Genomic DNA, 21,907 nt, shown 5'->3' on the forward strand with positions numbered 1-21,907 from the left:
AAATTATGCCAAATGGGAAGCAAGGTCTCTTATTTCCACCATTATATGTACATTGTTAGGTGACTATTTTCGTTTGATTCTTCCATGGTTGGAATGAGGTATAACATGACTGGAGGATTTAGCATTTCTGGTGTTTGTGTTGCTATATTGAGTTTGTTCTGCGTAGCTTTTCGACTCTTAACAGTATTGTTTTTGTACTTCTGAAATGTTTTTGTCAATTCTATTGAATATATGAACACGTTCCAGCTACAACTTTGAATGGCAAGTTCTGGAATCAAAGTTGTAATTGTTAATGTTCTTGAGAGCAAAAGAGGTGATAAAAGGTAAAATGATAGAAAGCTTATTCTTCTAAAATTTTAGAAAAGTCACAATCCCTTCTATTTGTGGACCCACTTTTGTTTTCATTTTCCACTTGCACAAATAAAAAATAAAAAAAAAAATGTATCAGTTGACTGGTTCAATACCAATAATTTAGTTCTTTTAAAAGCACATCACATAACTGTACAATTCTTTGTTCATCAGCTCAAATTTACTAAATCCATGGCATCTTCTTCTTCTTCTTTTGTGAGTAATTCACAATACTCTCTTCGATGGAAGTATGATGTGTTTTTAAGTTTTAGAGGTAAAGATACTCGCAAAACCTTTACGAGTCACTTGTACCAAGGTTTGAAAAACAAGGGAATATTGACCTTTCAAGATGATAAAAGGCTAGAGCACGGCGATTCTATCTCAGAAGAACTCTTGAAAGCTATCAAGGAGTCTCAAGTTGCCCTCATAGTTTTCTCAAAGAATTATGCTACATCAAGGTGGTGCTTGAATGAACTAGTGAAGATCATGGAATGCTACAAAGATGAAAATGGAAAAACAGTCATACCGGTCTTCTATGATGTGGATCCATCACATGTTCGATACCAAAGTGATAGTTTTGCAGAATCTTTTGCCAAATATGAATTGCAGTTTAAGGATGATGTTGAAGGAATGCAGAAGGTGAAAAGATGGAGAACTGCTCTATGTGAGGCAGCAGATCTGAAAGGACATGACATACGCCAAGGGTGAGTACAATAAAATTGACATAATACATAAACGTGCTCTTTAACTTGACCTCAATAGTCTTTTCGTGTGTATAATAAATAGACACACACATCCTACGAGTCATATACAAATTAGTTCAAGTGTATCATCTTTATGCTCACTTATATATAGTATGAAATACTTGAATTTCTTATTCTTATCTACAATTAATCTTCTTATTTATGTAGGGTTGAATCAGAGAATATTCAACTAATTGTTAACCAAGTTTCGTCCAAATTATGCAAGACTTCAGTATCTTATTTGCGAGATGTTGTGGGAATAAACATTCATTTAGAGGAAGTGAAATCCCAACTAAAGCTTGAAATCAATGATGTTCGTATTGTGGGGATCTGGGGCATGGGGGGGATTGGTAAAACGACAATAGCAAGGGCAATTTTTGACACACTCTCGTATCAGTTTGAAGCTTCTTGTTTCATTGAGGATATTAAAGAAAACAAATGTGGAATGCATTCTTTGCAAAATATCCTTCTCTCGGAGCTGTTAAGGGAAAAAGATAATTACGTGAATAATAAGGAGGACGGAAAGCACATGATAGCTCGTAGACTTCCTTTTAAGAAGGTTTTAGTTGTGCTTGATGACATAGATCACAGAGACCATTTGGATTACCTAGCAGGGAATCCTAGTTGGTTTGGTGACGGAAGTCGAATTATTGCAACAACTAGAGATAAGCATTTGATTGGGAAGAATGATGTAGTATATGAAGTGTCTACACTAGTTGACTGTCACGCTATTAAATTGTTCAATCAATATGCTTTCAAAGAAGAAGATCCCGATGAACGTTTTGAGAAGCTTTCGTTGGAGGTTGTACGTCATGCTAAAGGCCTTCCTTTAGCCCTGAAAGTGTGGGGTTCTTTCTTACATAAGAGGGACATAACTGAGTGGAGAAGTGCTATAGAGGAAATGAAAAACAACTCCAATTCGGAAATCGTTGAGAAGCTTAGAATTAGCTATGATAGACTGGAGACCATACAACAAGATATATTTCTAGATATAGCATGTTTCTTTCGAGGGAAAGTAAAAGATCACATCATGCAAATTCTTGAGAGCTGTTATTCTGGAGCAAATATCGGGTTGCGTGTCCTAATTGACAAATCTCTCGTGTTCATTTCTGAAAATAATACGATTCAAATGCATGACTTGATACAAGAGATGGGTAAATATGTGGTGAAAATGCAAAAATATTCGGGAGAAGCTAGCAGATTATGGGACGATGAAGATTTTGAAGAAGTGATGGTCAACGATACAGTAAGTAAACTAAACAATGCAATACTATTATATTTCCAGTTTTCATTCAAAATCCATTTATCTTATGTTATTAAGCCACAAATTAGTCTAGTGTGGCCATTTGTATCCAGTAAGACCTGAATAGTATTCTGAGCTAAGTTGCTCGGACTCTCCAAAATTGCTGCCGCACCCATGTTGGATCCTCCAAAAATGCACTACTTTTGAATGATCCGACACTCACCTGATGACATTTTTGAAGAGTCCGAGCAACATAGATTCTGAGCAATCCTATTTTTCTTATTAGCAAAGAAAAACTAGAGTGAGAGTCTCCAAGTTTGAGCCATTGGTACCTTGATTTCTGTCTTGCTATACTTTCCTCAATTATAGCCCATTTTTTGAACTATGTTCTAAGCTCCTTCTCTCAGCTTCCATCATGTTATGGTTATTACCATCCCTCATTAATTTGGTTCTGAATGTCGAATAGTTTCCGCTTAATCTCTTATGACTTTTGCTTCAACATTATTGAGCACTTTCAACCCATGCTTCACATATTTCAACTTGACGCCCCACACAACTTCCATTTTTGTTCCATGATCTGCTATGTTGTTGAAGTTTGTAGACTGGCTGATTAAGTAGAACACATATAAATTGTTCATGTAAAGTAAGTATATCATAACTAACGACATTAGGATTCCATAATATCACAATCCTGCATCTGGTATTAGTATAGTTTGTTGTCCATCTACATCCAGAGGCCACTCATTTTATTATCTTCTCTGCACACTTCTTATTTACTTTATGTACTATAGCTATGGTATCAACTTCTTGTTCATAAATGAACTTCTTGACCTCTCTATACTTATAGTCTCACACAGTATCTCTCTTAAGTAACACATTTCTTCAGAAAGACCAAACTAATATTATACACCTTTAGAGGTAGGTGAAGAAGTATTGGGGAGAGGTGATTAGACAAGACATGATGCAACTTCAGCTTATTGAGAACATAACCTTAGATAGGATGTTATGAAGGACACATATTAGGGTAGGAGGTTAGTCGGATAGTTGGGTGTTGTCTCACTTATTCTTCTATACTATTAGCCATACTATAAATCGTAGTATTACTCTTGTAGTTTCTTGTCCTTTGGGTTTGGTTTTTATCTGTGGTTTTATTTTACACCTCGATTATCTTTTTATTTTGTTATGACTACTATTTAGGATGATTTGTTCATGACTATCTTCATTTTTGTTATTGCTTTCTCTATACTGCTTTGGGCTGTCTTTTCTTGAGCTGAGAGTCTATCGGAAGCAGCCTCTCAACCTCTAAGGTAGTGGTAAGGTCAGCGTACATTCTACACTCTACCCTCACCCCACTGGGAATGTTGTTGTTGTGGCTCTTCAAGAACTTCAAGTGCAATAATAAACAATACAAAACATGACAAAATTTGACATTGCGAGAAGTGAGAAAGTAGTTATACTGGCATGCAGATTTTATACAAGCATTCGAAGTTATACTTTGTAGACTAATAATCCTTTTATCAGGGGACAAAAGCAATGGAAGCAATCTGGCTACAATATATTCAAAAACTATCCTTTAGCGAAAAAGCCATGAAGAATATGAGAAGGCTTAGAATATTATACATCCGTGACTTTCATACACATGTTGATTCCATTGAGTACCTTCCCAACAGCTTGCGTTGGCTTGCCTTTTATCACTATCCTTGGGAGTCATTGCCAGAAAATTTTGAACCCAAAAGGCTTGTTCATCTTAATCTTCGGTTCAGTTTGGCGTTGCGTCATTTATGGACTGGAACAAAGGTACACTAGCTAAATTGCATTTTCATTTTCTTTCTAATAGATAGACATCTTAACATGTTAGTGAGTTTTAAGATATGAAAAGAATACTTTCTGTGTTCTAAACAGCATTTGCCGTCTCTAAGGATGCTAGATCTCAGCTACTCTACAAACCTGATGCGAACACCAGATTTCACGGGGATGCCAAATTTGGAGTATTTGAATCTATCACATTGTAGTAATCTTGAAGAGATTCACCATTCCCTCGGATGTTCAAGAAAACTCAATTTGTTATATTTGTGTTCTTGTACACTCCTAAAGAGGTTTCCATGTGTTAGCGGGGAATCTCTTGAATATCTGTATCTGCATAGTTGCTACAATTTAGAGACATTTCCAGAAATCCTCGGAAGAATGAAGCCGGAGTTGAAGATTAAGATGAAAAGGTCTGGGATAAGGGAACTACCATCATCTATTCAGTACCTAACTCACATTACCAAGCTGAACTTAAAATTCATGAAAAAACTTGTATCTCTTCCGAACAGTATTTGCATGATGAAAAGCTTGGTGGAGATAAATGTGTCGTACTGCTTGAAACTTGAAAGCTTGCCAGAAGAGATAGGTGATTTATTAAACTTGGAGAAGCTTGATGCCACATACACTCTAATTTCACGACCTCCATCTTCTATCGTCCGTTTGAACAAGCTTAGGTTCTTGAGTTTTGCAAAACAATCTTCAGAAGTAGGCCTCAAAGATGGAGTGTTCTTTGTGTTCCCTCGAGTGAATGAAGGGTTACACTCATTGGAAGATTTGCATCTTGGTTACTGCAATCTAATAGATGGAGGACTTCCGGAAGATATTGGATCATTATCCTCTTTGAAAAAGTTGTATCTCACTGGAAATAGTTTTGAACATTTGCCTCGAAGCATAGCTCAACTTGGTGATCTTCGACTCTTGCACTTATCAGATTGTCCTAACCTTAAAGAGTTCCCTCAGGTGAACAACGGATTACGCTCATTGGAAGTTTTGGATCTCAGTTGTTGCAATCTAATAGATGGAGGACTTCCACAAGACATTGGATCCTTATCCTCTTTGAAAAATTTGCATCTTGATGGAAATAACTTTGAACATTTGCCTCGTAGCATAGCTCAACTTGGTGGTCTTCAATACTTGAACGTATCAAATTGCATGAGGCTTAAAGAGTTGCCAGACTTCATGTTGATGCCTGATTTGTATTTTTTGCATCTGATAGATTGTACGAGTCTTGAAGAGGTTCATCATTCCCTGGGATTTTTCGAAAAGCTCACTAACTTATTCTTGACTAACTGTAAACGCCTTAAGAGGTTTCCAGGTATATGCATCGATTCCCTTGAATGTATCTGGACATGGGGTTGCTCTAGTTTAGAAAGTTATCCTAAGATCATCGGAAGCATGAAAGTGGAATCAGAGATTCACATGTTAGACAGTGTAATGTGTGATCTAAATTCGAATAGTTCATTTCCACGTTCCTTGTCTCAGAGGATCGTTTCGTTGAAGCATGATATCTCTGCTTCAGATTCCTTATCACTAATTAGAGTGTTTACGATTGATCATCCAGAGAAGAAGATCCCAAGTTGGTTCCACCATCAAGGAATGGATGCAAGTGTTGTATCTGTCAATTTGCCTGAAAATTGGTATGTGCCGGATAACTTCTTGGGATTTGCTGTATGTTACTCTAGTGAACTAATTAACATCACAGCTCACTTGATTCCGTTATGTGATGATGGGCTGTCGTGGATGACCTTGAAACTAAACTTATCCCGCGGTTCAAAACGTGATGTAGCATACTCTGATTATTCGGAATGTGAGACAGAATCATCTGATCATTCAGAATGTGATGCTGAACCTACTCTTCATTATTTCTTGGTACCTTTTTCGAGCTTATGGAATACATCTAATGCAAATGGGAAAACACCGAATGACTATGGGCTCATTACATTATGTTTTTCTGGAGAACTGAAGAAGTCTGGATGTCGTTTGTTGTATAAAGATGAGCCTGAGCTTGTTGAGACCTTGTTACAGATGAGGGAAAATAACGATGAACCAACAGAACGTTACATTGGGATCAGGAGCAGTAGATATAACAATAGTGAACATCATGACTCCGTCACCAATGAAGCCAGTTGCAATGATGTATCACAGATATAACGATATCACTGAGTATCGTTGGTAGATGAAGATGCCTTTGAAGGTACTTTGAGAACAGAAATGGTGACACTGCCTATGAAGCTCACATGTTTCATTTCCTCTGTCTGAAAAACAGATTCGCGAAAGAACTTAGGTATGCTATACTTCCTTTTTTTTACATTTCATTTCGATATATAATCAGATTCAACATTTACTAACAAGTACCTGCCTCGAAAAACAAATTGCAGATGAATGAAAGCCTCTGGAACTCTTAGTAAGTCGTCTCAGATGACAAAGAAAATGGATCAAACATAGACTATTTCCAGTAATCCAATGATCGAGCTCAAATAATTTTGATTATATTGCACCTTTGAACCATATAATTACATCATAATATGGCTTCAATAATACCATATTTGAGTATGATATATTTGTACATTATTTCATTTGATTACATATATCTTAAGGGTGCAAATTAGGAGATGATGATCTTGTAGTGAGTGAAGGCCTCATTTGTATAATTTGTTCTTCATCAACACCAATTTTCTTGGCAGCAAATCCAGCTTCAAAGAAGCGTTTAACCGCGTCTTCCATGTAAGCTTTCCCTTCTCTTACAGTCATTCCTTTGCCTATCTTTTCTGGATAACTTGTTAGGAGATGATCTCCTTTTAGAACCGCGGCGAGTTGCACTAGTTCTTCCTGGAATTCACTTATGTTTTTATCTTCATTTGCTTCTCCCTTTCTTATCTTTGTTGGAGTTGGAAGTTTTTCTGTGGAGAGTGTACACAAAGTTAGGTTGAACACAGAACATAGACCATCAATAGAACCAGGAATTTGACGAAGGGTGTGCAAAACTAAATGTACACTCGTATAGCTAACATGTAACCTCTGTAGACTATATAATTTTCCGAGGAAGAGTGTGACTAACCAGGGCAATCAGTTCTAGGCTCCTTTCTAATATGTAGAATGTGTTCAAAAGTGCCAGCCCATGCATCTCTTTTAGTAAGAAAAGGTGATGGCAAATCAAAGATCTTCTTCACTGTTGCTGGAATTGATGAATGTTCATATTCCGACGTTGGAAACGGAGAGCCATTAGGACCATGAACAACTGCAAAAAAATAAAATAGTTTGTCATATTTACAAATTCGAGTTAGTTTTTATGTGTAGCATCCCGCATTAGCAAGGTTCGGAGAAGGATCGCGCCCTAGGAAAAGGTATTTGTGTTGGTTTTTAGTTATGTGTGACATAAGTCAAATAAATTATTTGTGTTGGTTTTAGTTATGTGTGACATAAGTCAAAGAAATTATTTATGTTGGCTTTTAAATTTATGTGTGACATAAGTCAAAGAGATTATTAATGTCTTTTTATTTCTTTCTAACAAACAATGATTAAAATTACAAAGCAACTAATTGATATATGTATATACCAATTGTGACAACTATAAAGTAGATTCATATTTCTCTTTTAACTACATTTCATTATAACAAATTATATATGTTTTCTATGTACTTGATATTTTATTTATATTATATATTTTTTAATAATAATTTTCACTAGCTATAATAAACGTTGAAATAAACGATATTGTTATAAAAAAGTTGATTGTACTAATTTATGTCTCAGTTAAGATATACCTCAAGAAAATACAAGGAAGAAATGTCATTTTTACACCCAAGGAATCAAAGAAGTTATTTTTCTTCTTTTCAAATTATAAGAAGAAATAGACATTAATAAAATTGATGGGACATGAAATATAAAATTTAAAAAAATGATAAGTGGAGGCAAAACCAACATTGTTGTCCTCTTTCTAGTGTGAAAATGTCTACTTTTGCACACATCTTTTTCCTAAATAATTCATCATTTGTGTCTTCACATGTTAACATCACAAGAGGTGGGATGTAGGGGCACATTAATTAACTTTGGATTCATTAAAAGCATTTCACACTCCATTAATAGAAGTTTTTATTTTTATTTTTTGGGGTCCAAAACCATTAATAAAAGTTTGTGAAGTAGAGCTATCTAACAAGTGATAATGTGACTTGTTGACACATAGATAAGCATTCATTTATTGCCAAATATTGAGTATATATAATCGGGTAATGCTAAATGGCCAGAAAATTTGGTCAGAAAATTTAGAAAGTGTATAATATTTTTTTATTGTAAAATAAACTAATCTTTTTTCTATTTTTTAATTAAAAGGTATTTAAAGTTAAAAAAGTAAAAATATTCAAAAAAATAAAATAACATAGGTAAAATACCATTCTGGCCAAAAGAATTTTTCCTATATAATCTATACACTATTACAAAAAGGTTCGATGAAAATGTTTGATCATATGAATAAGATTATTTCACTTTCATAAGAAATCAAGTTTCAGATTTGAATTTTGAAAATCGAAAAATTTCTAATATTTTTTTCTTTTTACTAACATAAAACCTACCAATACGAATTTAAATTAATTAATCCAATCTTGAAATCAGATGATTAAGAAAAAAAAATAACTTAAAAGTACTTAGACGTTGGATTATGTAAATGGGAACAAGTGACTTCAAATGTCATACTAACAATACGGCGGGATTGTGCACTTTTTGACTAATTATCTCTTCTTTTAGTGGAAATTGATTAAATATTCTGTTTATAAAAAAGTAAATTAAGAAAATCAATATTCTAGTAGTGTATTTTAGTGCTAATATTTTATTCTGATAATGCAATGAGATCTAAAAGTCCAAAATTATTAATTAGGTATTTGTTTATAAATTTCTAATATTTTTCTTCTTTTTGAATTATTGAGTTAGAGTTGAGGTAAAATATTTTCATCAATATAATTTAACATATTATAGTATAGTCGTTTTTCCCACCTCATTTTATTAGGAGGATTTATAATATTTTCGTTTATTCTTCAACGTGGACGAAATTACTGGCAGAGACTAGAGATACTCAACCACTAGAGCTAACTTACTTGCCACAATTTTGTTATCTTATTATTCATGTTATTAATTCTATTTAGTACGACCAACCATATTACAAATGATCTTATAGTATAAAAAAATTAATAATGGTTTTATATAAAATAGAAGGGAAAAGACAGTAAACACAATAAATTTTACTCCCTCGATTTAAATTTGTTTGTTTTACTTTTTTTTTAGTCAATTTCATAACGAATGTCTCTTGAATCTCAACTTTCACATAACATGAGTAAAATCATAGTTCATATGAGATCAAAACACATTTTGGTGTATTACACATATCATTAGTTTAAGAAAACAAATTTATATTTTTAAAATTTTCATATCAAGTTAAAATTAGATAAACAAATTAAAATAAGCGATCGTACCTGTGCCTTTTTCAATCCAAGGAGAGATCATAATAGTAGGTACTCGAACCCCCAATCTATCGAACTTGAAATCAAACGGGTCGGGTCCTACGATTCCATCCGGGCTAGGGACCCCGGTGACAGGTGTAGGGACGTGATCGAAGAACCCACCGTGCTCATCATAGGTAATCACGAAAAGGGTTTGGTTCCACTGTGGGCTTGCCCTTAGAGTTTCGTACACCTCCTTTACGAACATTTGTCCTTGATAAACATCATGTGATGGATGATCATCGTTAGCCGGAATTAATTTTGAGTCCATGTATCGCTGCTCTACCACAACATATCCTGGTAATAAGAAGTCCTCGTTTAATCATAAATTTTTCGAGTAATATTATTAGTTTCACGAAAATCATTTCATATTTACCAACCAATATTTCATATTTTAACAAAATTTATAATTGATATTATTATTCTTGCCAACCCTTAAAAATGCATGTTCAATGTGAAAATATTATCTGTATTACGTGAAAAGACCGAAACTATATACATTTTAATCAATATTTTTAAACATATTAATACGAGGAAATTTGCTAACTTATAGTAACATTTTCATACAATATTTAATTTTGGGAAAAAGGCCAAATATATCTCTGAACTATCATAAATGATATGCAGATACCATATGTCATACTTTTGAGACATTGATGCCCCTATTGTCCAAAAACTAGAACATATATACCCTTTATACTAACGAACAAACACGTGTCATAATCTTATTCGTCGAGTATCTTATCCGCCGACTCGACGGATAAGATTGCACCACGTGTCCCTAGTTAGTCTTTCGTTAGAGTGAAGGGTATACACGCTCCAGTTTTTGAACGGTTGGGGCACCAATGTCCCAAAAATATGATGAAAGGTATCTGCATATCATTTACGATAGTTCAGGGGTATATTTGTCCGTTGTCCCTTTAATCTTTTAAAAAATTAAGTATATTTAATTTTATTTAACTGAAAAAATTAATCAAAAATCACATTTCAAAAAAAAAAAAATGTCACATAAATTAAAATACGAACTTTCACAATTGGGATTCATACCTGGTAGTTTTCCTGATTTAGCATCACTTTTGAATGTGAGATCATAAGGATGGAATTTTCCGACGTACTTAAGCTTTCTCAAATTCAGGTAAAACAGAGTCGCCGGAATATTCTGATAATAGATTCCAAAATTTACTCCGGCGTCGTCGAGATTCTCGAAGATCGTTCTCTGTGGGTAACCTTTAGCTAACAGCGACGCGATGTTTGAGGTGGCGCCGTGAGATGTGCCGGAGTGAACGTAGAGACGATTCGGCTGAGTCGACGCCGGCACCGATGCAAACCACCGGTCGAACACCGCAAATTCCGATACCAGTGTTTTGTATACTGACACCTGAAACAACAACATCAGTTAATAATTTTGAAGTAATTGGTAATCATGTGATCAGAAGATCACGGGTTCAATTTGTGCCTCTCATATAAAACCACATGCATAATAGGAGTTTAATTTGAAGATTTCATATTCAAATTCACGTTAAAAAAAATGATTTCATTTTCGAAATTTGAACAATACAAAACAATTGTCTGGTACATATTTGGAAGCAATTCATTCTTGAAAGTGTCATACACAACATATTTATTAACCAATAAATTGAAAAATAATAATTATAATAATAATAATAATACAAACGTCAATTCGAAATTATGCTCTTTCGTGTTCATATATAACCCAATTTTTAGAAAGTTCTAATTTTTTTTTATCCGCATTTGGTGATTCCACCCAAAAATGACTCTTAAATTGGAATACGAAGATTTAAAAAAAAGAATAGTTCTATCTCATATTTTAATTTGTTAGGTATGACATTATGTAACCATAATAAATTATATAATTTATTCAAATGTTGTATTAATTGAAATCATGGGCGAGAATCCTTGAGGTCAGGTCATATGAACCTCTTCGATAAAAAATTATACTATTATTTATATATAGTTAAATAATTTATATATATGTAATTAATGTCAGATCTATTTTAGTTAATTCATGTGTCTTCTTCATTTTTGAAACCCCTTTAATGAAAATTCAGGCCTCGTCATTTACTAAAACAATACAATATACTATACATAACAACCATACAAAAAAGAGTCATTATAACTCAAATAACAACCATACAAAAAAAGAGTCATTATAACTATTTGAGGATATAAATGATTATTCGTAATTGTACTTTCCTAAATACTTTTAAAAATTAACAATGAACCATTTTAATTCATTATTCCATAATTTCGAATTTCTAACTTTTAAAATATTGAGTTTATCTAGTCCAATTTAATGTCAAAATTAATCGAATTAACCCTCGAAAAAATTAAAGTAAGAGTAGTAGTGGACTATGCTGCTCAAAGACTCTTCAAAAATATTGTCACACCATATCGAATTCTTCGAAAATGCACTCTGACAAGCATCCGTCTATATTTTCGAAGAGTCCGAGTAACATAGCCTAGTGAATACTTACCATTTCAGGCTGGAAGCCATTCATGACTTGATCAGGCATATTAGGATCCATTGAAAGAGCTTGTTGAGCAAATCCATTCATCGGTGCTGGTTTTTTTGAACTTTCATTTGATCCAAAAATCTGTTCACGTATGGCTTGAAATGAATGTCCAGGATCAGGATCGACGTAATGAGATTGATCTCCGAAGAAAATCCGACGGGATTTCGGATCCGATGTTGAAATCGGATTCGATTCCGAACCATCGACGCCATTGATTTCTGGATTCAGCTTCTTCATCCAACCTAACATGTGGTCGAACGATCTGTTCTCCATTACCAGAACCACCACCGTCTTTATTGGACTGCTGCTACTGGAGGATGTTGCAGCAGCAGCGGTCCAGTTATGGTGGTGGTTCGATAGTAGAATTAGGAGAATTAGTAGTCCGGCGACGGTGACGGTGTTCGTCGCCGGCGATTTGGTTTTGGGTGACATTGTGAGTGTGATTTTGGGGGTGGGGGTGTAGAAGTGGTCCGTGAAAATGAGTGAATTGATGGAATTTATAGAGAGTTGTGGGCGCTGAGTGGGGAATTTGGAGTGTGTTTGTTTTGTTGTTTTGTTAATTGGGAAGCACAAAATATCTTATTTAATGTAATCACTATAAATAGTGTGGTATATGGATAAAGATGTAATATTTTTAGAGCTTGGTGGGTCGTTAATTAATCAGCAATGGATTTCGACTTTGCTTTAAGTTGTCAGGCTAGTAAAACGTTATTTTTAAAACGATTGTTAATGTCATTCACTCTATTTTCTTGAGGTCTCTGCTATCGATGGATCAAGATATGATGTTTGTCTATCATTATAAAGGTGTAGTTGGTGAATATGACAGAGATGTTCTGGCTTTGAACCGAAGTTAAAATTCAAAAATAAAGAAAATTCCTATCAAGGAGGTAATCTTCTTTATTTACTCCAGGGCAATTCAATACGAGCACCTAACATTAGTAAACAAAAATTGTGATGAGCTCTACTCTAATATTATGTAAAGAAATGAAATAAGCTAGTTTATGAGGTCGCGAGGATTATCCAAAATTATATAAAGAGACCACTCATCTTTTATTAGCTGACATGAGACTCCTCAACACGTAGATGAACTAAACTTGAAAAAAAATACTCCTATATTCTTTAATCCAAAATGATTTTTACTACTACAATTTAATGCTACTTTTATATATATATATTAGGCTAATGTAGGGGAAATTAATTAAAAGGGAATGGTTTGACCTAGTGATAATAATTAGGGAGGTTCAAGGTTTTCGGCAAAGGATGGGCATGTGCATTTAAATGTGACAATTTTAAAAATTATCTTCCATGTCAAATTCCAAAAAAAAAAACTATCATACAAATTTAATATAACCAATAATTTAAAGTAATCAGCAAAAGATATGGTGCAGCAGATGAGATTACTGCTCTTTTAATTAGAAGTCGTCATATTAAATTTTAAATTAAAAAATCTTTGATAAAAAACGTTTCCCTCAAATAAATCTTACGCGACACGAATCTGAATTAGTCGGGCTCCCAATTTAAATTAGCATGTTAGTGAGAAAGACATATTAGGGAAAAGCTCACTTGGATCTTTACGTTGTGCACTTGATGTCATTCATTTTGGGTAATATAATGTTATTGTGACATCAAAGAGCATATGGAGGTTGCCATTGCTTGCATCTCACTAACGAATGGAGAAATAGCATTTTGCAAGTTTTGAATATAGAATTATAGGATAAAAAGTATGATTACACTCTCGATCTGTTTGGCCAAGTTTTTGAGAGGTTAAACGTGTTATATTTTCTTTAAAAAATGAGTATTTTTTTTAAAAAAAAATAGGTGTTTAATCAAATTTTTCATAGCAAATAAATGTTTTAAGGGAGTAGTAGAAGTTATCTTTCATAAATTAAAAAAAAAAAAAAAAAATCCACAAAGTACTATATTTGAGAAAAATACATTCATAGCTTATTTGGCCAAATTTTTTAGAGGCGAAAAGTAAGGGTACGAATTGATCGGTTCGGTCTAGTTTTATATATTATCGGTTCGGTTTATTCAGTTTTTAATTATGCTAAATCAATAAGATATTTTTTATTGATTTTTAATTTATCGATTTTGGTATTTAACGGTTTGATTTTCGATTTAACCAATAAGAAAATGCTTATAAAATAAATATATGACTTCTCCAATAATTTGATGCGAAAAGACAATAATGTAGTTTTACAACTTCTCATAAAAAAAAAATACTAATTAAAATGAAAGGAACTATACAAGTGTAACACAAAAAGAGATTAAGAGGAATATGATTCTTGCTTTAGATTTCGATGTTTTGTATAATGTGAAGTTGTGAACTTAAAGTCACTGTGAAGTGTGAATTGAAGGCGAAAGGACAAAGACAATAACTAATAAATTATAATGTGAGATTAATATTTAATACTTATGTACGAGTAAAGTAGTAAACTATTATAGTCTTAATGAGTTATCAGTTTATAACCTAATATTAAAAAATCAAGATCGGATAACCCGATAAATTTTTTTTATACAATCCAATAATTTAATAACAATAAAGCAATTATACTTTTTCCAATTTAATTTATCGATCTGTTCGATTTTTAAACCGCCCTAGTGAAAAGAGTTTTTTTAACCTGTAATAGAGACAAGATTGGGCCACAGGCTATGAGATGTTTTGCATGATCTTCTACTTTGTTTTGCCTTTCAGAGTACTAATTTTTTATTTGTGCAAAATCATATTTCAATTAACAAGATTTATTACATAGTCAAGAAGGGACAAGAACTACACAAAAGAAAAATTGTAATAATTCAGAACTTATTACAATTAAAATGCTTAAGAAAATATAAAGAAATTGTAGTCAAAGAAATATTATTTTTTCTCTCTTGGTATTTCATGTAGGATAGATTAGAATTATTTGGAATAAAAGAATTCCAGAACAAAATGAAGGCATTCGACTATTAATTTTCGTTAAAATTAAAACATTAAATTTGAATACATATTTAAATATTAAGATATGTATTAAAATTTATATAAACATCTAAATTGTTAAAATGTTGTATTAATTAAGATTTGAATATTAAATAATTAAGATTATACTTGAATATATCAAATTCATTTAATTTAAAAATTATAAATAAAATTAATTTAATACTTAAAATCAACAAAATATTTCTTAATGATTATACAGTGGATTCGTGGAAGTGATAGCTAACAGTAATGATTGTAAATGCCAATTATAAATAATATTGACTCATGGTGGAATGTGAGTAATAGCTAATGGTGATGATGACAGTTGATCATTATAGTGAGTGATAGTGATAGTTAATGATGTTGGTAAATAATAATGATGGCTAATAATATATAATATGATGCCCAATGGTAGAAGTGATTGATAATTATAGCAGTAATGATGGTTAGCGATGATGATCTTAATTGATGACTAATGATAAATTGACAATGCTGTTTCCTATAGACAGTGTCCATGCTGTCACTAGAACTATATCATACCTACTATGTTTTTGGTTGCCCCATATAATTTTTTCATCTAGTATTTGATTTGCCCACAAGTCTAATTTTTTCAAAAAAAATACACTAGATCCAAACATTCTTTACTATAAAATAGCAAATAATTTACACTTGATGCAAAGTTAATTGAGAATAATATACAAGCAGTGGAATAGCTACACACTAATTAGATCATAATGGAGTCCTACAGTTTCATTGATTTCCAATTATCATATATACAGCTATCTTATCCTAAGACATTATGGAATATACTTGCCAGAAATGTCTGGTTCTGCATCACAATCTTCACCTTTCTAAAATGTAGATTGCATCTGCTTCTGTTTCCATAACGAAAGCGCGGGATTGTTCACATGCCTACTTCTGTAACCATACGAAGCGATCTTTCAAGCATTTTGCAGGTTCCATGATACCGCCGAGCCATCCAAATCCAAAAGATAGCTGCTTAGATTGTAAGGTAATAAGTTGTTGTCTGTAAGGTATCAATATGTTCCTGAGGCCTGCATTGAAAACAAATGGAGTTGCCAAATCAGTCATCGATAGTTGAGAATAACGTAGATACAGAATAATTTTATGAAGCGATTTATTGCACCTGATGTGCACATAGTCTTGTAAAGTAGAGCTAAATGAGGATCTCCTCGCGTACTCATGTTTGGCTTCTCCAAGCACTCAAGGAATGCAAGGTCTGCCTTGAGAAGTTCAGCCTGATCATGTGAATCATAGCCCATGTCGTGACAATAGCAGCAAAAATCCAACCAATCAATGGGTCTTCTGTCCCAAATTGGTGACCCTCCATCTTTTCCACTTGACCAGTTTGGTCCACAGTAATGACCATATCGAGGGAAAAATTGAGAAAGAAAAGCTCTTGGACCTGTATGCCATGGAACTTTAGAAACATATGGTCTAAACCGTATGGTTGACGTCCGAGCTAGAGAGTCTACACCTTCACGAAACGGACGTTGCCTTTTCAGTGTCTTGTTGACAGTTGTTGGCATTTGAATATTACCCTCAGCTCCTTTAGCCCAAGGAAGGACTGAAAACACAGTCCATTTCCAAAACTTAGCATCAAACTGAGCATTTTGTTTAGGTGTTTGCATTAGGGTGCTAGTAGATGCAACTGTTGATGCCATATCATTTGCAGAATGGGGTTTGAACCACGGGAAATTACCGAAAAATGAAAAATCCATTGCTAGATGATGGAAGCCACTGCCGATACACAACTTCAGCCACCAGAACTTGTACAATCAGAGGACCTATATCCACACATCATTGCATCAAATGCAGCAATAATTTTTAGTTACAATTTTCAAAAAGAATGAACAACATACCCAGTGTATTCCCACAAGTGGGGTCTGGAAGGGTAGAATGTGTGCAAACCTTACCCCTACCTCGTGGAGATAGAGAGGTTGTTNCCCCCCCCCGGCTCAAGTAACACATAACAAAACAGTTTGAACAAAACAGTATAAGAGGTTCAAAAGACAAAAAGAATGAACCTGGTTGCTAATTACCAGCTATAATAACAAACTAGAAGACAATATATTGTCAACCAGCTCATAAAAAAGGGGAGGTTGTTCCTGTTCATATGGAAAAGAGACCTTGTTTTTGTCTTTCTTCCTTTTATCTCTTTGGTTGGAGAGTGAAGATTGTTACTATTTTAGTAATACATCATTTGTCCCCTTCTAGCAGACTAGTATAAAGAAGATATTTTGCCATTGCGTTGACCAAGGAAATCTTAAAAGTCAAAAGCACTAGATAACTAGTACTGTCCATTTCATCGTAGACAATTTATCTATATTGTGTGCATTAAAATCACACTATCATAGCATTTGCAGTTTTGCACATAGCACATATACAGTGTAAAAATATACCTTCCTGCAGAACAGAATACAACTGTTTAAATGTCAGTTTCTTTGGAAGAAGAGAGTGCACAAAATTAGGAGGTCAGAAACTGAGTCCAAATACCACCTAACTCATTGGCAATCAGTAACCAGTCAAAACAGAAAAACAAGACCTGTAGGGGGGAGGAGGGGCACAGGCATAACGTGAGTAGCCACCAGTGAATTTCAGCTCCGGAGAGATGGAGGTTTTGCTTAAGTCATCTTTTCTAGGTAAGGTATAGAGAAATGTTAGCCTATGAAAGTTATACACACACGTGGGAGCGCGGATCTCACACATATTCAAATCGCACATTCGTGTAGAAAGGGATATAGGGGGTGTTTGGATACACTTTTTTAAGTGACTTAAAAGTCAAAAGCCAAAAGTAGGTAGCTACCTACTTTTGACATTTGGCTTTTTTTGTACTTTTTAAGCCTAAAGTAAAGTGCTACTTTGTCAAACACCTCTAAAAATTAAGAAGAGCTTAAAAGCCAAAAACACCTAAAAATAAGCCAGTCCAAACACCCTCATAATCTTAGTAAGAAATGGGGCATTGTAGGGTAAGATCCCCTACTTGGTCCTTGGTGAATTTCTAAAGCTTGTATCCCAGATATTTTCTGTGATGAGGAATAGGAAAAAGGGGACACCAACTAGGTGTTTCCATCGAAGAGGAAGATAGAAAGATAATAGATCAAATAATAAAGTGGTCATCCTATAGAATAAGTGACAAGGTCTGTAGCAAAGAACGTGACATTAAAGCCAATAAGTTTAATCTGGAACGTAGCAATAAATTTACGTTGCCATCAGACTCTTGGAGGCCTTTACATGATCAAAGAACTTCTTCTCTTTTTTTATGGCAAAGGAAACCCGCAGCCGCTACCCTTTGGATGCGCACAGGGTAAAACCCCCACTCCTATGCAATAGCTCACAAACCACATAGGAGAGGTAGCCCGCACCAAGACGAGCTCGACCCAGAAGGCAAAACCCCTTGCTTTCGCTGGCAAGGGGTTTCGAACTTGAGACCTCCAACATGGAAGTCGCAAGCCCAAACCACTGGGCCACCCCGAAGGGTAACATGATCAAATAACTTCTAGTTGGAGATTTGCCAAAAGAATGATAAAGGCATACCCTATTCTAGGACATTGAGAAGCTCCAAAGACGCATCTTTTATTTCACATCTTATTACACCATTCTCCCTGCAATGAGGAAAGATTAACTCAATAGCTATTCAGACAACTATTATCCCTCAAGAAATCCAATTGTTGCATAGGCTTCTCTTCAACATTTCTCGCTATGTACATCTAGTGAGAAAACAATGTATTCGTAATGACTAATGAGAAGACTCAACATCTTGCTTTCGCACTGTACATCTAGTGAGAAAACAATGTATTCGTAATGAGAAGACCAAATTACTTTTTTTTTCTCAACAATGTATACCTTGGTTAGGACTTTAACCTTCTTAAGAACTTACTTTTGGCTAGCGCCCTAGGGATTTGATTCAATAACATGATCGTATCGCACAAGTTGTGTGGTACATGCATGTCACAAGTTTGAATCTTCCCCCGTTCATTAGTGTGTATTTAAGTGGACAATGATAAAGTGGAAGATCAATTATCCACCGAGTTTCAAATCTAGGTGCAACGGTTTTCTTGGTTATTCAAGAAGAAAACAACATACTTTCTGACAAGTCAAATGACTAAACAATCAACTATGCTTAAATCCAAATTGCTTGGGATAGGAATATGAATACTCTATTTTTGTTCTACTAACAGGCAAAAGAGAACCCTCCATATCCATTCCACTTTGCTGCTTAAGTGGATACGTCTGATGTATTCACCATTTAGAGGATCATCACAATTAGGTTATTATTATACTAGTACCACAACCCTTATCTTTTATCCAGGCTTGTAACTGGCTATACTTTGAGAAATTTACACACAAGTAGTACCACTACTTTTGGATTATCCGACACGCACGCATCAACATGTTTGAAGAGTCAGAGCAACATTAATAAACAACGTAATTTTCCACGGAATGGGTTCGAATTGGCTCTGCGTACAGGACAAACAAAATTTGCCTATATGGGTCTTTCTGTTCTTATATTTCTATTATCTAAATTTATTTAAGAAAAAATAAAACTCTTTCTTCCATTTCCCCCCTCCTCCTCCTCTCCCAGTACTCACCACCTCACTGCCTCACCACCAATCAAGAATCAGTAAAACCCACATCCCAAAATAGCATACAAATTCTACAACACAACACAAAAAAAAACATAAAAGTTGAATACCATTATTATAAAGACACAGAATTTCCAGTGAAACTGAATTATAAACCATAAAACAAGAAACTTAATGTTTTTTATACCCAAAAGAAGGTTTATTTTTCCCATTTCCCTCCTCCTCCTNACAAATTCTACAACACAACACAAAAAAAAACATAAAAGTTGAATACCATTATTATAAAGACACAGAATTTCCAGTGAAACTGAATTATAAACCATAAAACAAGAAACTTAACATTTTTTATACCCAAAAGAAGGTTTCTTTTTCCCATTTCCCTCCTCCTCCTCTTCTCCCAGTACCCACCATCTCACCGCCAATCAAGAGTCAGTAAAACCCACATCCCAAAAACAACATACAAATTCAATAACACAACACAAAAAAACAAAAAAGTTGAATACCATTCACGATAAAGACACAGAATTGGCAGTGAAACTGAATAGTAAACCATAAAACAAGAAACTTTACAATTTTAATACCCAAAAGAAGGTTTCTTTTTCCCCCATTTACCTCCTCCTCCTCTTCTCTCAGTACCCACCGCCTCACCGCCAATCAAGAATCAGTAAAACCCACATCCCAAAATAACATATAAATTCAATAACACAACATAAAAGTTGAATACCATTTACTATAAAGACACAGAATTTGCAGTGAAACTGAATAGTAAACCATAAAGCAAGAAACTTTACAATTTGAATACCCAAAAGAGGATTAAGTAAGGAAAAACAAGAATCACTCTAATTGAGAGAGAAAGAGAAAAGTACCTAAAAACCTTCATTGATTAGCACAAAAATGAGTTCATGTGTTGCAGAAAGAGAGAAAGGGAAAGGGAGTTTTCTTTGAGAATTTCTTTGGTTGGAATTTGTTGGCGTGATTATGGGAACATGTGACGCTCAGATGAGATTTTGAAGCTTCTACTTCCTTGACACTTGTCCTACCCACTGACTTTGTAAAGGAAAATTTTCATAAATACAATAATTTGACCTCTATTTACAAAATATAGCAATAGCTTGTATATAGCATGGTACGACTCTTAACTTGACATTAGTTGATAACATATTACCTTTAGTTTTGAGTATGCACAAATAAATACTTAAATTTGTATAAAATTAAATAAATAGACGAATTCGTCGTATGTGTACTATGTCAGGTAGGATATGTATGTTTACTGGTTCAATTTATACAAGTTTAAGTATCTATTTGTGCACATACAAAGTGAAGGGCATAGTTATCCGCTCAATTCAAATTAAGAGTCATGTTTATGTATTATGTTGTTTGTATATTTACAAAATATAGCATATATATTATATTTGTGTAAGAGAATAGAACATTGTATATGTTACAAGCAAAATATATTGTATTGGCACACTTCAATACACTTTATAGTAATTATCCTTTATCACAAATTAAGAATTTGGAATTATCTTAATTTTTCGTATGTATTAATTCATGATTTTTTAGAATATGTGTGATCGATTATGTTTGAGCTTAAATTTTGTGCATCCATTGATTACGACCTCGAAAGATGCATATCGTTTTTTTGAAATTTATGTTACGAACTAGGAATTTAGGATTATCTCAATTTTTCGAGTGTATTAGAGAATTATTTTTCCCAAATTTGTGTGATCGTCTCTGTTTGTTCATAAATATTGTTGCTCCATTGATGATGACTTATTAAATGAATATTCATTGTTTTCAAAAGACGGACGTCACTTTTTTTGAAGTTTGTGTTACAAAATAAGACTTCTAGATTATCTCAATTTTTTGTAATGTTGTGGCCAGCTTTGTTTGAGCTTAAATTTTATGGATCCATTGGAGACAATATATTGACCACGCTATTTAGGACTTTATGTGTTACAAAAAAGAATTTCAGAAATATCTTTGATAATTCATGTGTATAAAACCATAACTTTTCTAAAATATATGTGATCGACTATGTTTGAGCCCAAATTTTATGTGCTCATTATTATGACCTATCAAATAATACTCATTAATTTTTCAAAAACATACCTCTCTTATTTTGGAGTTTGTATCCCAAATCAAAAATTGAAAATTACTAATCCATTAATTTTTCAAAAA

At 33.8% G+C, this 21,907-nt stretch overlaps 3 protein-coding genes across 4 annotated transcripts; 1 reads left to right on the top strand and 2 right to left on the bottom strand.

Annotated features, from left to right (window-relative positions):
- Positions 1 to 530: 530 nt before the first annotated feature.
- Positions 531 to 6,749, top strand: LOC125849207 (TMV resistance protein N-like). Its single transcript, XM_049529251.1, has 5 exons — positions 531 to 1,052; positions 1,260 to 2,337; positions 3,856 to 4,131; positions 4,237 to 6,424; positions 6,519 to 6,749. The coding sequence occupies exons 1-4, from the start codon at positions 541 to 543 to the stop codon at positions 6,289 to 6,291; spliced, it is 3,921 nt and encodes a 1,306-aa protein (XP_049385208.1). The 5' UTR covers positions 531 to 540; the 3' UTR covers positions 6,292 to 6,424; positions 6,519 to 6,749.
- Positions 6,605 to 12,687, bottom strand: LOC125849271 (non-specific phospholipase C2). Its single transcript, XM_049529329.1, has 5 exons — positions 12,125 to 12,687; positions 10,677 to 11,007; positions 9,603 to 9,926; positions 7,199 to 7,378; positions 6,605 to 7,040 (listed from the first exon to the last, which is right to left on the bottom strand). The coding sequence occupies exons 1-5, from the start codon at positions 12,593 to 12,595 to the stop codon at positions 6,733 to 6,735; spliced, it is 1,614 nt and encodes a 537-aa protein (XP_049385286.1). The 5' UTR covers positions 12,596 to 12,687; the 3' UTR covers positions 6,605 to 6,732.
- A 3,068-nt stretch (positions 12,688 to 15,755) lies between these two features.
- Positions 15,756 to 20,741, bottom strand: LOC125849325 (uncharacterized). Of its 2 annotated transcripts, XM_049529404.1 has the most exons (3): positions 20,593 to 20,741; positions 16,267 to 16,927; positions 15,756 to 16,174 (listed from the first exon to the last, which is right to left on the bottom strand). In XM_049529404.1, the coding sequence occupies exons 2-3, from the start codon at positions 16,859 to 16,861 to the stop codon at positions 16,032 to 16,034; spliced, it is 738 nt and encodes a 245-aa protein (XP_049385361.1). In that variant the 5' UTR covers positions 16,862 to 16,927; positions 20,593 to 20,741; the 3' UTR covers positions 15,756 to 16,031. The 2 variants fall into 2 exon arrangements, with proteins under 2 accessions (XP_049385361.1, XP_049385355.1); XM_049529398.1 differs by lacking the exon at positions 20,593 to 20,741 and having other exon boundaries at positions 15,757 to 16,174; positions 16,267 to 16,980.
- Between the last annotated feature and the right edge of the window lie 1,166 nt (positions 20,742 to 21,907).

The sequence above is a fragment of the Solanum stenotomum genome, chromosome 1 (genome assembly GCF_019186545.1).
Source record: "Solanum stenotomum isolate F172 chromosome 1, ASM1918654v1, whole genome shotgun sequence".
Classification (NCBI taxonomy): Eukaryota; Viridiplantae; Streptophyta; class Magnoliopsida; order Solanales; family Solanaceae; genus Solanum; species Solanum stenotomum.